Genomic DNA, 17,972 nt, shown 5'->3' with positions numbered 1-17,972 from the left:
AAATCATTCATAAAGAGAAAGAACTCTTTTAGGTGTTTTTCATACTAAAATTTATATATTAGCAACTTTACTTTTCCACACCTAAATTTCTGAAAGGTATATTCATAGATCCCAATTTTGTAATGATCCTATATTAAAGAAAATAGCTCTGAAATATTACAAAATAGCAAAAGTCAGTATTTTTTTAAGCATCAACCTCTGTTGAACATCAAAAATAAAGTCTCCTTAACTTTGTTATGAGATTGTACTAGATCATTGTACTTCTCTGATATCTGTCACAAATTTCATGAACTTCAACTTTCAAACATTTCTGATATTTTTCCTGTCATACTACTTTCATACCATAGTGTTTTCACTCATTAACCTTCCCAAATTTTGGCATTTGTGATGTCTACTCTCACATTCCTCTGTTTCACATTCTAATACCATCACAGACTTTCTCAGGCTCATTTTTGTCTGGCATGTAATAAGTCTCTAAAAATGTTTACTGATGAATCATTAGTGTCTGTCGTCTTCTATATTCTGACATCACCATTCAGGATATACTATACTGACCCCTCCTCTTTTCTATTCATCTGCCTTATATATGGCTGCACTTGAACTCTAATCAATACTTGAAAGTGTGCCATGTCCAAAATTTCAGACCCCAAAACTGGTCTCCTGATTCTGATCTTGAATATTTATATTTTTCCCTCTTTCTCTCTGTACTGAGACTAATACCCCCTAGCCCTTACCTTCAATCCATTCTCTATTTGGTCAGATTTAAAATGTGCCTTGTAGCCATGCCCACATAGTGGACCTGACTGTCCACCTTACCCTTTTCTATGAGGCCACATATTAACTAAATCTATTCCAAAAAGGAAGGCAAGAAAAAAAATATTATGTGTATTCTTCCCTAGTCTTTTCCATTTTTCTAAATGATTCACTATCCACCTAATTGTTCAAACCAAAAAAGAAACCCAATTTCCTCTTTCTCTCCTCCACTCACAGATCAACTCTGCCTCCAAAATACATGGTCTTCTACTTCTCCCACTCTACAGCTTCCTTGTCACTCTAAGCCATCATCAACATGACTTAGCAAAAAGCAAGAATTTCCCCCTCTTGTTTCCCTGCTTTCATTCTCACCCTCTTATCTTTACCCTCAGAGCTGCCAATGGGATGTTTTAAAAACATAAGCCAAATAATGTCACAGCCCTGTTTAAAATCCACCTGTGACTCTCACAGCACTTAGAACAAAGTCCAAACTCCTGTTCTGGCCCCACCTACTTTGAAATAATTTTTCCTATCACTTTGCAAGGGTTCACTGAACTCCAACCATGCTGACCTTCACACATAGCACCATAATCATGTAAAGATAGATGATTCCCAACTCAGGACATTTGCCTTTGCAATTCCCCTTACCTAAATTTACTATGCCTGACTCTTTCATCCTTCAATGTCTCAGCTCAAAAGTAACTTCCTCCAAGAGGCCTTTCTTTGACTCACCCATCCTTATTCCAAGTCACCATCTAGCATACTTCTCTGATTGACAGGATTTCCTAGCATTCATCTGTATCTGAAATGGCATAATTTTTAACTTGTTTGTTTCTACCAGTATAATATAAGCTTCAAGGGAACTGGGATACTAATTTACTCACCATAGCATCCCTGATGTTGGAGCTAAGGATTAGCTGATGTGTGTGTATGTTTTCACATATATTTTAGGCACTCTCAGTAAATTTTCTAAAGGTATGAATCATGTATTTTTATCAAGTCTTTTCTTGTATACAGCAGGCACTTGTCAGTATCTGTGGAAGGAGTAAATTAAGACACATTTTGGTTTCTTAAAAAATATAAATAAGATGGACAATGTTTTTGTTTAAAAACTTCTTTCCTACCCCAATCACTATCTTATAAAAAAAAAAGTCACTGTTTCCCAGGATTTTTTGTGGTGTTCTTTTTCTCTGAATTGTAAAGGCAGAGACTGTTTCACAATGCATTCTTTCATTTGGCTTCCACTTAATGTTTTCCATTCTTCTGAATATAGACATACTGAAAACATTCCATTCTCTCAGTATAGGCATTCTGAAAGCATTCAAACTTACCTGAAAATTTAAAAAGTCATGAAAACTAATTCTACCAACTAGTCCCTGAATTTTTTCTTCTGTGATTCAAGAAGCATTGTTTATTGCTTGCCGTGAGGCTTTTGTTACTGATTGTCAGAATCTGGGCACTATGTTTGCTCCGTTCTATTAGGGCAGGCTGCAGATGAATGTTCCTCAATGTATGTATTTTCAGTGACATATTTTCAGTGACATAAATTACTTCCATTATAACAGGAAGAAAAGTCAAAAATATTTTCCAGAAACTTCTCCCATTCTTTTAAACTCTCATCAAGTCTCATTTTTTAGTTACTAAGAACTAAAGAAATTAAGTTTCTCTGTTTCAAGCATAATATATACTGAACTTTTGCTATAGAATGTGACATATAGTTGTTTGTCTCTCCACTAACACTAGTTAGTCAATAATAATTAACAGCCTTTTCTAGTCTTCACTATTGTCCCTCTTCCTTAGCCTTTACTACCCAAACTCCCCCAATCAAGGTAAATATCAAATGCTATCTAAGTGTTGACCAATATTTTTTATCCTGTATGAATATTTGTATATTCTTTTTTGTGAATATACAGATAAACATACAGCTAGTTAATTAAACAAAAATTACTGACAAGATAATATAAGGTCTTTATTTGTAATGTAAAAACCCCATCTATATAAAAGAACAATATTTCTATTAAAATATCTTATTGTTTTTGTATCCAAAATTGAACGAAGTCTTTAAAGATTTTGTATAAAAGCGGTCCACAATGTAATGCTATTAGTGTATGTAAAAATGAAAGTAAAGCCCAGTATAATACTGAAGCAGAGGAACTATAATATTTTTGTCTATTATTGGAAAACCTAAGTTTAATTTCAACTTTAGAAAAGAGGAGGTACACCTTTAAGTTTTAATAAATTCCTAACTTCATTTTGCATGAGTACTTTGAGTAGCAACTGATAATCACATCAATTCTTTTGTCTCAATATTAAAGATTTATTTAGAAACAGGTATAAAGGAAAGTTTCTCAGAAGATGGAATTGTTCATTGTTCTGGTGGATATGTAAAAACAATGCTGACTCAATAGCAGCCAAGCTGACAGCTGCAAAGGCTGTACCCACTGGAAATACTAAGCAGTCACAGTGCAAATCAATAATTAACAAAGCAGATGCACAGAGCTTGATGAGGATGAATAATTGAATATGGGAGAATGGTAAAGGAGCTGATAACAATACTAGTTTGTAAGAAATTAAACTCTGCATTCACAAATTTGTTAGCAAGAGTATTTCAGTGTTCAATAACACATGAAGACTTTCTTTTCAAATCCTTTGATAAATTCAAATGCTCCTATATCATGCACTGATATAAGTACTGTGGTACTTATCATTAAGGATATTTAGAAATCTAAGTGGTTCAGAAGAAAAGAAAATGCTGGTAGGATGAACATAAAAGTAATTTTTAAAAATGATGTCCATTTCATATCATTCTGTTTTCTTTATCATTAAAAATGCATGCTTTCTACTTATTAGTTAATTTACAAATATTTATCAAATGGCCACTATGTGACAGGTATAATTCTAGATGATAGGACAATAGCAGTGAACAAACATCACTGCACGTGTGAAAATTTTATTCTAGGGATGAAGACATAATGATAAAGACGAATCAGCAAAATATATAATAAATTAGATAAAATTAATTATTAAGAAAAAAGGCGGAAAAGGGGCATAGGATATCTGAAAACAAAATGGAATTTTATTTTACTTTTAAACATTTTTATTGTGGTAGCATTATAACAGTGCATAGGTTCCAAGATTGTACTCTCACTTTGCCTGCTACCAAATGCCCAGTCACAGTCCAATAAAGAATGCGGTTTTTAAATGAGTAACTATGAAAGGCCTTACTGAGAAGTGATGTTTAAGTATTGAAGTGAAGGCTGTCTTGCGGATGTCTGGAGAAGAGCATTTCGGGCAGGAGCAATTCCAAATTGCAACCCGCCTGGAGTGATTTTTCAGTAATATCAAGAAAATCAATGTATCTAGAGGATCAAAGGGAAAGGGGAGTGGGAAATGAGATCAAAGAGATGATAGGACCTATGTCATAAAGGACCTATTTGAATTTTCCCTACGTTATTTGCAGCTCAACTAAATTTGTTTTAGCTTGTCCGCATCTACTAAGTTAACTAATGGGAAAACTGACTTTGCAATTCACAGCATGGACAGAGTGCTGGTGAAGCTACAGCGTAGTTACGCGGACAAACGCCTTTGGGGGATAATCTGTCAAAATGCCTTTAACCCACGGGTTTGCGTCAGTTCAGGGTCCAGCCCACAAGCCCCAGAGACGTTAGCTTGCGCAGTGCACGCCGGGAGCTGTAGTTCCGCATTTCTCCTTCTTGGTGCGAATCCCGCGGCGGTAGCTGGAGCGCCCCCAAGCAACGCGCAGACTCTCAGGAGCTTAGCTATAGCTAGGAGCGTTTCCTAGCAACGGGGGAGGCTAACGTCACGGTGGCGGGTTATAAACGCAGCTACCCAGTGTGGGGCCGCCTTGTGTACCTTCCCGCACCTGAGAACTGGAGGGATCGCCGCTCACAGCCCGGTGTCCGTACGAATTCTTTCGTCTTCACCCACCTTATCCTGCCCCAGGTTGCCGAGAGCAACCTCCCACCGCTACCCCTCCTCCGAAGTCCCGGCTGGAGGCTAGGGGCGACCCCTCAGGCTCTCGCTCGGCCCTCGCCCCCCGCGCCCGCGGAGCCGTTCGCCCGCGGCCTCGGCGGGACGATGCTGGAGTCCATTCGGGTGACGGGTGAGTGCGAAGAGGGACTGGCCCCGGTGCTTGTGGCGGCGGCCAACGTCCCCTCGGCCGGCCGCTCTAGGCGGATGGGGGGCGGGTCAGGGTACAGACTGCCGTTGGCCAAGACAAGGGCAGTAGCGAGCTACTGACGCTCAACCCCAAGCCCGAACAGTTGGCGCCAGAGGCACTCAAGAAAAATGTGCAGAGGGCAGAGAAAACGACCCCTTTTCATTTTGTCCCGTTATTAAGCACGTGGTGGGAAATACAGTAAAGTTAACTGTAGTGGGTTACCGGTTCCCCAAATGTATTATCTAATCTTGTTACCTTCTATTTAAAATCATATTTGGTGTGCAGTTAGGCACTACAGAGTACTAGGGTCTAATTTTCTAGAATGTTCACAACAGTCTCTACCAGTACTTAACTGTAGGTTTATGTATGTGACAACCAAAAATGTCTCCACACAGTATCAGTGCATTCTGGAGGACAAAACATCCACCCATTTGAGAACCTCTGTTATAAAGATATAGCTCGAATCCAAATGCACATTATTATATGAAGATTTAGAGACCAATTAATTTCCCCAAAGCATAACAGTCTTTGTAAAGGAAGAATCCAATTATAGTAATATTTATAGAAAATGGATATTCTGCTCAACTAGTCAGAAATACAGAGTGGATCTTCTGATATTTCAATATGTCAAGTTGGATGTTTGGGAGGTATGTTACAAATATGTTTCCTCTTGTCTGTCTCTTAATTTAGTGGGGGTCATTTATTAATCAATCGAAGCAATGGTCCACTCCTTAAAAGATACTTTGGCACCGGGCTTCTATAGCTTTCAATAAAAATTTAAATATCCATCTCAATATAATGTCCTGGTAGAACTATGATTGGAGGAGTAAAATAAGATGTGTACAGTATATGTGCTGAGGTTTCTCTGCCTTTTCATAGCTTTGTAGAGAAGATAGTTTATTGTACTAAAATCATTAAAAAGCTGATTCTAGAATGTGGAATCAACTTCTTGCTATTAAATATGTCTTGGAAATCCAATTAATTACTATTTTCCCATCATTCCATGAAGTGTTTCTATAGGAGCTTAATAAAATACTGAATATAATAATGATAGTTAACTTAGCCTGATTACTATTCTAGGCACTTTAGATAAGTTTTTTAAATTCTCATGCCAATTCTGTGAGATATTTATTACTATAATCCCATTTTACAGATAAGGAAACCACAACACAAAGGAGTTAAGTAACTTGTTCAAGATCACAGCTACTAATAAATAGCTCAGATTCAAATTGGAGATGCTCCATTACAAAACCCAAGTTCTCAACCATTAGGAAAGTCAGAACACTTCAAAAAAGCCTATAGGCACATGTAAGCACCAAAATTCAACATGAAGATATAATTTAATAGCAGTGACATATTTGATTGTTTACACAAGGTGTTGGCTTTCACATTGTAATCACAGGCAGGTTTATAAATAAGTTTTGCCTAAAAGTTCATATTTTACTTAAGTACAAATTATTGTTTTCTAAATAGGAAACATCTAACTCATTAAGTAACAGAATGCTAACAGAAGCCATGTAGATTATGTTCACATGATTTCTGACTGTTTTTTTTTTTTTTGTATATGATATAAGAAGTGGCTAATAAATTATCTGGAACTGTAGCACCTTTGTAACAACAGTAAATGTTTAAAGATACTGGAAACAAAAGTTTACTTAAGGCCAAACAGCTCCTGTTTGCCTGCAACACCTGTCATTAAAATGTGTCTTTAATATCACAAATTATTTTGTATTAAATGCCACCTGACATGGCTTCTTCCTTAGTCTTCAGGCACCTAAACCCTGTATTTTTTCTTTGCTCTTAAATATTATCTCCCTTGGTTTACTGTTTGGGCCATTCTTTGATTAAAAAAGGCAGTAAGCAAGCAAAACCAAGTTTAGACATATGCCATGATGGAGGTTATATGAGTGTTGGATAGGTGATTATACAAACATATGTAAAATTGCAACCATGGGAAGTGCTTCAGAGAAGTGTGAGATGTTAGGAAGATTTCAAATGAAGAGGTCAGAGAAAGTTTCCTGTATGGATGGTATTTAAACTGAAGGGTGAACAGAAATTAATCTAATAAAGAGGGAGAGGAGTGGGTTCCCCAAACATAAGGAGCATCATGTAACGAGGCAGTGTGTCTAGAAAGAGAATGGTGAGCATGAGTGAGGGAATAACAAAATGAAAGGAAACTAGGTGAACAGATTATAGGGAAATATTGTGCAAGGGAAGAGGCAGAGTGACCTGACCACGAGTGACCTGATATGTCATACTTAGTTTTGGCTTCATTGGAAGTGGAAAGCCATGAGAAAGTTTGTTTTCTGGCATGTTCATTATTGTTTTAGATGGTGTTTAGTGTTGTCTTTTTTTTTTTTTAAACGCATCATTATTTTCTGGCGTTACAGAATACCCTGAATATTTCTAATTGTAAAAGACACACACACACTTTCTGACCAAAACCAGTTTCTGACCAAAACCATCAGTGTTCACATCATAGGAATCATTGTTATCAGTAGAGTACCACTGGAGAGCTCCTGGGGAGTGTGCCATTTTTAGGGATCCTGAAGTACAGCAGAGTTTCTCAGTTCCTGAATGAAATTAGCAATGCCTTTTAATTTATCTTTTTAAAACTTTACTTACAGTTGAGAAATTGTATTGGGTGATGTTGAATTTAGAAACATAATTTATAGCATATCTGCAATAATGCAGATAAATTGGGCAATAAATGGTTTTAAATATTCTGATTTTTATATACTGTTTTAAAAATTAAGATATATCAATTCATGTGTATGTTACATCTATCTAGAACAAGATAAAGAACACTTCATTTCCTCCCAGGTCTTAATCCTTTCCTCAAAGGTAATCACTATTCCAGCTACTAATACCATAAATTAGTTTTGCATATTTTTGATCTACATACAAGTGGTTTTGTTTTCTCAATATTGTTTTTGAGATTCATCTATGTTTTTGCTCACAGCCTCAGTTTATTCTATTTCATTGTAATACAGTATTATGTGAATATACCACAAGTTATCCTTTGTACTGTTGATAAATATTATATCATTGGATTTGCACATAATGATAAATGATTTGAAAAAAATAAAGTGTTTACTTATTGGGGGATTATTTTGTTTCTTCATCTGTTTATAATCAAGCCATATATCACTTTGTAGTATAATATTATCCTAGGTTATCAGATTTCTTAAGTATTTGTGAAGTATATAAAATTGTTATTTTGCAGATAGGCATTGGTTGAATGGCATTTTCCACCAACTTTGTTTCTGATGATCTAATCTTTCACTTATCCAAGTGCCTCGTAATTACTATGAAGCTTCACCTATTCACAGTTCTGAAACACGAAGAGTTTAGTGAGCAGTATTCTCCTCTCTCAGTCTTTTTGATGAGGAACATGAGGTACTGATGGGCTTAGTGATTAGGTTAATATTACAGAGAGGTTATTGAAAGAGCTGGAAAGGTAAGCCAGGAATCCTGGTATCTTTTTCTCCTGTTCTAGATATAAATTAAGCTTTTATTGTGTTGGTAATTTCAGTGTACTCACCTACTTGTGTATATACTAAGTATCAATTTTAATATTTTCCTTTTTTATACCTCACTAGAGGTAATTAGGATGGGGTGAATGATTTTTTGATCATCAAATTATTTTCATTTATTTCAAGTGTATAGTGAAACAGACTGTTGAATGACTAAGTATTATATAGAAATTGTCTTAATATGAGAATATGTTAATTTCATTATTTTTCTAAGAAAAGATGAGTTACACTTTCCTCTGATTTACACTTCCCTCAAAGAAGTATAACTCATATATTTTTAAAAAAGGAGTCAGAAAAAATAGGGTCGTCTACAATGGAATCTTTGTAGCCTTGTATTATATTCTTATACATATTTAGAAGTCATTTTCATTAAACAATGATATTTAAAATGACCAAAGCAGTATTTTAGTTTCTCTAATTTTTTAAATGAAATAAGATTAGTGTAACTGAGAATTTAATTTATACCCATCTTGTATGAACTGTGTGAAGAAATATTTGCCTCACTTGTTAGCACTTCATGGGATATCAGCACTTGTCTAGATAGACACTTATTAAATAACTGTTGTTGGCACTCCCACACTGCTCATTAGCAGATGAAGTGTAAAAAGAACTGATGCTAAGCTTCTCAGGTAAATAGTGAGGAGGAGTAATGCTGCATCTCTTGGGGAGAGGTGTTCCATCAGGTACAAGCTGCCACCTTTCTCCTACCCTCATTTCTTCTTACAAGTTTTGGCAAATGGTTTAGGGCTAATTTTGTTTTGTCTCCTGAGGTATGTAGATTTGAGATGAGACAAAATTATGAACTTAGATGTCACTGATGCTTTATGAAGAAAACAAAAGGGATCTTAAGAGCTCAGCTCTTTGGTGATAGAAGTACTAAGTCTAAAGCCAAAGATAGAGCACAGTAAATGCTCTTAAAAAAAAAAAAAGTTCAAATACATAATATAAATCATCAAAATTGGAAGTTCTTCAGAGCAATTTTTATTTACTGATTTTAATATACTGTGACTTTGCTCTTTTTAATATGAAGACTGAATGAGAAAAGAATCTGATTACCTCCCTTTACCTTCCTGGCTGTACCTAGTCCTTACCTACTTTTCTAGGCTTGTGATGCCCTTATTCTTATCGCAGTTCTCTTGCTCTTTCCCTTTTCATATCTGTTGCAGTCTTCCTTTCATTACAATCTCTTGTCTCCTAGATTTGTGGTGTCTTTTTTAGGGAGACTGACATTGTTTGTGGGCATTTGGACTAAGCCTTGTCTTCTGGTGTTCTTTAGCCTATGTTCACCTATCCTGCCCAGTTTTAACTATCAGTTGGCAACACTTAAGATGAAACCCCTAAGGAACTGTAATGAAAGTTTTGCTTGTCCTGTTTACTTTTGGCTGGTTGAGTATTTAACATTTGCTGAATGCCTTCTTTGTACTTACACACCTTCAATATGACCCTGTGCAATCTAACTCCTTCCTCTCAATTTGTCCGTGTAATACACATTTTATATAGCTCCTGTAGGTTCACACTAGTGTGTTATCTACTAGACACCAAACTTAAGTTTCACATGTTAGCCTGGAAGATGTAACTGAGTGGACTTTAAGTACTTTACATTATTTGGAATATCCACTTTTGACATGGTGTTGTTTTTTTCACCCCAATCTTTAAATGCCTTTTGCACTTTAAAAGTTACATGTAAGGGACAAAGCTTCTCAGTATTATCACTGTTTTAGGACTAATATTTTTATTGTAGGAGGCTGTCCTGTTCAATTGAAGGTGTGTTTAGCAACATCCATGGCCTCTAACCCACAAGATACCAATAGCACCTCTCAGCTGTGAAAACCAAAACCATCTCCAGACATTGCCAAGTGTCCCTCAGAGGGGAGCAAAATTGCTGATTGAGTACCACTGGTTCAGGGAGGGTCTTCTTTGTTATATTTCTACTTCTGCAGTGATCTCCTCATTGAAATACAGATGGACCAGGATTACAAATGCCTGTTTATTTAGGTATTTGGAGAAATAATTTTATATTAATTAGTTTTATTAATTATTGATTGATTTTATATTTATTGAATGTCTATCAGATGATGCACTAGATATTAGAAGGAAGAGATGGGGAAAAAAAAGCTAAAATACAAAACCATGGCCTTGTACCTGTCTTAGTTATCCAGACTATCATGTCTGGTCTTGCTGGAGTGCTATGCATGATCTATATATAAAAGCAAAAGTGCAGTGCTATGTGTGTAGCAGACTTAATAGTGAATGTTTATTGACAGTTGTATGAATGACCACACATCACAGAGTGAGCACAGGATCTGTAAACAGATACCTGAATTCAAGTCAGTTTACTGTTTATTAATTTTTGTCATATAGCCTTGAGCAAATTATCTAATATATCAAAGACTTAAGGTATTAAATAAATGAATATGAACGAAATCCCAAACTCACATAAACATGTCAACAAATAGTGATTTCAACTACAGTTATTATTAATTACTACTTATCATAGAAGAATCCTAGTATAGCTAATTTTGAATGAGTGAATGACAGATTTTTGTGGCTATAGATTTTTTTAAAAAATGAAATATCCCTTCTTGGAAAGATAGGCAACTGTCCACGCCAGCCAGCATTGATATTGCTTTGTAGTAGGAGCCAAAGGTTTAGCACTAGAGGCATAAGTGTCCATGAAACTTGGATAAGAGAGCAAGTGGGTAGAATCATAAAAGGTCATATCTGCAGAAAGGATATCCAAAAGGTTTATAAGCATATAGACACCAAGCACAGATTTGTAGATGGAATTTAAATTGGAGTTTAGTTCAAATAAGCAGGATTTAAGACAAACACTTCATAAATTTAGAAGTGAATCTTAAAACTCTCAAAGGATATGCAATATCCTCCTTTGTTTCTTTTCACATTACTCTTTTCCTTTTCCAAACTCTAGATTATTGTATATGTCTTTTGTTTTCCACACATAATCTTATAGTACTTTGTATCACTATCCAAATATAGGCATGCCTTACCTTTGTAGCCAGACTAAAAGTTTGTTGAAGGCAGAAACAATGTATTTATAGATTGTTTATCACAATCATGTACTAATTGGTAAGTATTCATGTATGTTAAAGAAAGAATGTAAATCAGCAGTTTTAAAGCAGTGCATGAGCAATATTATATAAAGTGATTCTAACTTGTTTAAAGCACTGTGAGATATAAAAGTAGAGTGGACCCCTCTTTAATTTGACATTTGCCATTCTAATATCTACACAGTGGTAATAATTTTTCAAGCTTATTAAGGAAAAAACCTTGTTTTTCTTTAATCTTACTATAGCCTAGGGCTAAGAAAATTAACTGAGTGACATTACTAAAAATATGTGATATACACTATCTATTTAATTTTACAGTGGTTTTAAGACAGATAAGGCAGTATTGTACTTTTACTGACGGCTACCTTTATATTTAGTGCCAGTTTAAAAGATTGTATTGGTTTTGAAAGTGTCTTGGTATTGCTTTAATAATACTTTGACAGTAGTATATTAAAAACTCTATCCTTTTAACAAAATCAATCTTTTTTGCTGGAGTTGAACATTCAGATTACTTACATGTATTATCTCACATCTATATCAGATTTTGACCATCTAGAAGATTTAAAATAGCATATTTGCACAGCTAAATTAGCATGTGTGCACTTATTTAGAAGTGGTAGTGTCCAGCATGACCAAAGTTTAATCAAATATCCCTTTTAATGTTCAAGATTTCTTTCTAAAGATTGTTGCAAAATTATTAAATTTACAAAACCTCAGAATACATTCAATATAGTTATATATAAAGTGATTTTCTTCATCTGGTATCTTTGTTATTTCTTTTGTTCTGATTTTGTTTATTAACACAGAGAAGCTTCACTGGCCTGAGCAAGAACTTGCCAAGAAGTCTGTTCTAAATGTTGAAGAGTCATTGATCACTGACAACAAAAGAAGCATTTCACATTTACCTCCTGGGATACTTAAGGACATTTTCACAACTGGAACCAGTAGTTACAATGTCCTCCTACAGAGCAAAGAGGAAAAAAAACATCTTTCACAAAAGCAGTCTTCCTCCACCTACTCCAAAAGATGTAGAAACCCCAACAAAACTCCTTCCTCTTCTCATAGTAAAGATCCTCGCAAGATAAAAGCCCCCATGCCCGTGATGAGCAGTGCTAGCTGGTACTGCCTAGAAAGGCAGTCTGCTGTTTTTGTCACGAGTTCAGTGTTGAGTCCTGCAAAGTTCACACATGATATCTCTGTTACAGGGAACAGCATAGTTATCCCACCTAAACCCAAAAGCAAGGTCAAGCAGCGTCATTTGTCCACTCTTCAAAAACCAAAGCCACAACCTCAGCTGTCTAGAAGTTTTGAAAAAGGAGATGACTTTTCTGGAAAGAAATTTTGTATACTGACTGCTATAAAGCCCACCAACTTAGAGAAAGAAAAACTGAGGTTTTTCAAGTCTGACTATACCTACAATCCTCAGTTTGAGTATGCTAATCCTTCTCTGCCAAGTGTGTTAGCCAAACACAGCAACGCTTCTAACCGATTTCTTAAGCAGGTAAAATGACACTTGCCGGTGCGATTTCATTTTTCAGGAACAAAAACAAGTATCTTCAGTGTTACAATTTAAAAAGAATTTCATGACTATACCAATTATTAATGTTATGGCTAACTTCAACCTAAGATGTGAATATGTGATAAGAAATTCAGGCACAAGGAAATCTCATATTTAAAATTTTTGTTAAATATTAAAATGCTATTTGCTATTCCCCCCCCCTTAATGCTAGAGGAGATGACAGAATTATTTACCAATATTCTTTAATTTGAAGTTGTACCCAGGTCCTGCCAGTTGAGAAAGTGATTTTCCAACCTTATTATTTTAAAAAAAAGATTTATGTATCTATACGTAGGAGAACTGGGGTACAGGTCAGAGGAGGGGGGATGTTGAGAGGATTCACCAGAGACAAAGTGGGGAACAGAACAGGCAGATCTATTGAAATACACTACTAAGAGGAGCAGCAGATGGGAGGAGAGCTGTATCATGTGGGTCACCTCCCTAGCCAGGGATGGAACTGGTGCTGTAGTGGCCATGAATATTTAAAAGCACTGGACTTTAACCCATTGTGCTAGGAAGGAGCGCCCTGATTTCCCAGCTTTAGATGAAATAAATGCTTTTTCATTTCTCTTGAAAACAGTTAGGGAGCATCAGTAATTCCATAGATAAAAAATTGACACTGTTTCACCTGTAGCTTGATAGTATTTATTTTCATCCAATTTTTGTTTAAGAATAAACCCTATTTATTTATTTATTTTTTATTTTAAACCAATATCAGCTTACAAATAAATCCTACATTGGACTGGATTGCTTGAGACTTTAAAATACACCAGTAATTCTAGATAACTTGTACTTCAAATGTTACCATTTGGGAGATTGAATGCCTTAAACAATAAATACCAAATGTGCTGTTTAAATCACTATTATCAAATAAAGTCATCAGAACAAGTCCTCCATAAAAATATACTTAAATTCTTATTCAGCATCTCAGTGATTATGACACGAATTCCTTCTTTTCTGCAGCTATAAAGCTAAAGTCACAGCTACAGGTCCAGTCTCATGACTCAAACTTGTTGTACAAAGGGGCCGGAATGTCCAAATAGTCTACTAGTATCTGGCCTCGAGATGGAGAATTTGCACCTGTCTACAAGTTTCATGACCTGGATCCTTCCATAGCAGGCAATCTTTATTGTCTCAAAAGTGACCATACGCTTCTTCAGTGCACAGATTGGTAAAATGATGCTAGACTTGCCAGCCACAAATAAGACTTCATAGTAGAACCAAGTGTGCAGATTCGGGTAGTTCCCAGTTGATTGCTCCATTGATGTACAGTAAATTACAAGACCTATGCAGCATGATCCTTGAACACAGCAGTGTTCCTGAACAGTAAACTAGCAGTCAGTCCACTTTCACCATTTCTTTCGGCGGCTGATTATCCCTTGCTGTTCTAGATATCAAAAATATAATGGCCTTAGGGATAGCATATTGTTGAACCATATGAAAGTAAGAGATGAGAAGCAGTTTAAGTAGGGTGGTATTAGGAATCACTGAATTATTTTCAGTATTTCCATCAGTCAAATAGAAATGATGGAGGCTAACAGCTTAAATGACTGGTTTTCCACCTCTGGCTGGAATAATACTCACTTTAGATTCTGGCTTTCCCATGCTAACTAGTAACTGATTGGTATAGTGATATTTAAAATCATTGGGAGAAAATAAGTTAATTTTTGTTTCATTATATAAACTGAAGGCCTAATTATTTTATTAATAAAACTGGAGCAGTAGGGATCATTAGTGGTTGGAAATGGGAAATTTTTATGTGAGAAAAAAATTCTTTATGAATAGAGACCCAGAGCTGAGGCTGGTTGTCAAGAAGGAATGGTTGTCAAGAAGGAAAAGCTAAAGAGTTTTTACAAAAGAAGTTAACTTAGCTGATCTGAGACTGCTATCCTTTGACAGGCCTGCTTGCAAAAGTGACCGTCATGTGGCATTAAAGTTAATGGAAGTTAATAGTTCCAAGTTACCAAGCATGTCTTGGAAGAGGTTTTGTAAACTTGCAGAGGCATTAAGTACCCAAATGGACCAGTTTCATTATGTTAAGAAATTCTTATTTCATCTTGCTAGTTAGCAAACTATGGAGTTACAAACTCAGTTGTCTATAGTATCTGCATAGAGATCATAAATGATTGTAGGGAACTGACTGTCATAGTAGCAAACTAGAAACTAGATAGCAGTTATTTAATCTGAGCTACCATTTGGGTCTAGTATTACCATATCATCAAAAATTTTATAAGCAGTGGAAAACTGAATTTTATGCTGGAGCTTTACAATTTGTAAATTTTATCAGCTAATTCAGTTAAAGACTGTCCAGGCCCATGAAAAACTGCCTGCGGGTCATATTCATCTCTTAGGTTGTCAGTTTGCCCTCTGTGATTCACCAGCTCTATCTTAAATATAAGCGTTAGTTTATGTGGTTATTTATTTATTGGCACCAGTAATCAGCATAAGCCAAAGACTTTGAATGTAGTCCTTTAAGGGCTGTCTTTTAGAGTTTATAATATAAATGAACTAAGGAAGTAATTTTTAAAAAATAATTAAAATTTTTTATTAACATAGCATTGAATTACAATATTTCAGGTGTTCATTATTGAAAATATGTGTATATTCTACACCACTAAATTCATTGCTAAATTATATCATGTTCATTATATTACAACACATGCATAATAGATAAATACATAAAATCATGACCTAAAGCAAGGCAAGTGTTCATTCTCCTTTTCTGAGAGAAACAATTCGTTGAAAATCAGATACTTTCATTGACACTAGAATATCTTGACATAAACTTTCTTTTAGGTGACATTTTATTTTGGGGGACTTAAGTTTTAATTGTACTAGCCTTAAAGGAAGTATTTTATATTTGTAGAATTCAAATTGTCTAAACAACAGAGGTGAGGGAAAAGCAAGCTCTTTAAATTATAGTTTTCCTAGATAAGACAGGTTTGTGTTTATTAGCACATCATAAAACCTTTCACAGGTAGCTTAAGGTATAAGGTATAAGATTTAAGGTATAAGATTTTTTGAAAATAATACAATAGTTTATTTTTACATCATTTTGTGCCTTTTCCCATCTCAGTTGTAATGCCCATGGGCTTTCCATCACCAAATATAAGATTTTTTAAAGATTATTTTGAATTTTGTACATTTAATAGCTGTTTTCTATTAGATTGCAATTTTTATTAGATTGGAGACATGAGATCATTTCTTAGACTAATAGAAGGAAGATTTTCTTACAGTCAGAGCTAGAAATACACCAAACAAAGATTGTGTGTGCTTGGAAGAAGATAGATTGCAGGAACAAGGCCTTGATGACTCTTGAGACAGAACTGTTGATTTGCCTTTGAAAAGTTGCCTAACATGAACAATCTCTGTTCTTAACAAAATAGCTTGAATATCTGCTTTTTTCCTTGGTGGTGGGGAGAGAAGAATCTGCATTATTAAGCTACTTATAAATGTCTTACTCTGATAGTAACTACCCTTTTGTTTCCCTTCTTCCTATTATGTACACCTAAACTACCCGGGTATTAGAAGAAAAGGGGGGTAGTGACATTTTTCTTTTGTACTGTTCTTTTACTTGTTCCTTTACTGAAAGGACTCAGTGTCTCACATCTATTTATTTCCTGGGTTTTGCATATGTAGGATGCAATTTTTGCAAACAATTAAAAATTATACTATGGACATAGGCCGCAGTATATTTTATAGAAAACTGAATTGTTCACAAAACTATTTTTGCTTTTTTCAGTCTTCCCTGCTACCCACACTATTAATACTCTTTCTAGGAGTGCACTATTGCACTCTTTTTAAGCTACAAATGTAATCATGTCACTTCTATTTCTGAAAAACTTTAGATTACTTCATTATTCAGGATAAAGTCCAAATCCTTTGGCAAGGTCTACAGGCTTTTCATCTTACATGATCTTGTTCATACGTCCATTTCCCAAAGTCAACTCTATCCCCAGATCTATGCAAACGTTTATCACAGTATTTACCATTGTTATAATCCTTACTTTTTTTGTTTGTTTTTACCACTAAAGTGACTATATATATATATAAAACAGTTCACTGTATTTATTTCAGCTATCCTTAAAATATACAGATATACAGTTCCTGGCACTAAATAATCTTCTGGTACCTGTTCTGCCCGGAAACTTTATAATTGCCCAAACCAAGATATATTTCATTTTTGCTTTGTGCCTACTTTTGACACTATTCCCTTTTGCTTGGAATATCCTTTATTTCCTCAGATCCTTTACTTCTAATTCCTTTTCTCTGTTATCTTACAGTATTTTATTCTTACCTTCACTATAATTTACCTTGCTAAATTATGTTTATATGTCATCTTTGCAAGACTAATGGTCAGAGACATTGATTCTAAGATATGAAAATGAACAAAAATAACAATGATTTGGCACAAAAATATACACATAATGATGAATAAATGAATAATTAGATGAATGAATGACTCTTTGCTGATGATATGCTAGAAATTTAACAAAGCCTTCTACAATCCATGGGTCTAAGCCTGTGACCTAACAGTCAAATTCAGCCTGCTTATAGGTTATTTTGGGTCATCAGTGTTTCTGAAAACATTGACATATGAATACACTCTTCTATTGCCCCTTCCAGTTGTCTTATACACAGTGTTACTGTTTGCAGCATACAGTGCTTGAGTTTGTGACTACTTAGTGCTAGAGTGACCCATCAGTTTGTGGCTCTAGTATGTTAAATGGAGGCCTGATAATCTAATCCAATTCTTAATATACCTAATTTGTTATCAGAGGTCAATAGCCACTTCTGAAAAAGTAGTTCAGTATTTGAAATTTTACTTTTTATTCTGAGAATCTCAAACTACCAATACTAGTGTGTACCTCATGCCT

General features: G+C 35.1%; 2 protein-coding genes across 2 annotated transcripts in view; both read left to right on the top strand.

The window, feature by feature from the left end:
- The first annotated feature begins 4,288 nt into the window (after positions 1-4,288).
- LOC105853220 (uncharacterized protein KIAA0895-like) lies at positions 4,289-13,047 on the top strand. The gene is made up of 3 exons (XM_012720758.1): positions 4,289-4,381; positions 4,717-4,957; positions 12,344-13,047. Exons 1-3 carry the CDS (start codon positions 4,289-4,291, stop codon positions 13,045-13,047), a joined length of 1,038 nt encoding a protein of 345 aa, XP_012576212.1.
- The window catches only part of LOC101620912 (uncharacterized protein KIAA0895), a 28,041-nt gene continuing 14,712 nt past the window's right edge, over positions 4,644-17,972 (top strand). Inside the window, exon 1 of the mRNA XM_012721023.1 lies at positions 4,644-4,876. The gene's annotated coding sequence lies outside the window, so the exon portion shown is untranslated. The remainder of the gene's footprint in view (positions 4,877-17,972) is intronic.

This window comes from Condylura cristata, unplaced genomic scaffold, assembly GCF_000260355.1.
Source record: "Condylura cristata isolate star-nosed mole 26May11 unplaced genomic scaffold, ConCri1.0 scaffold00005, whole genome shotgun sequence".
NCBI lineage: Eukaryota > Metazoa > Chordata > Mammalia > Eulipotyphla > Talpidae > Condylura > Condylura cristata.
Note: the sequence above shows the minus strand (reverse complement) of the source record. Positions and strands in the feature narration are given on the sequence as shown.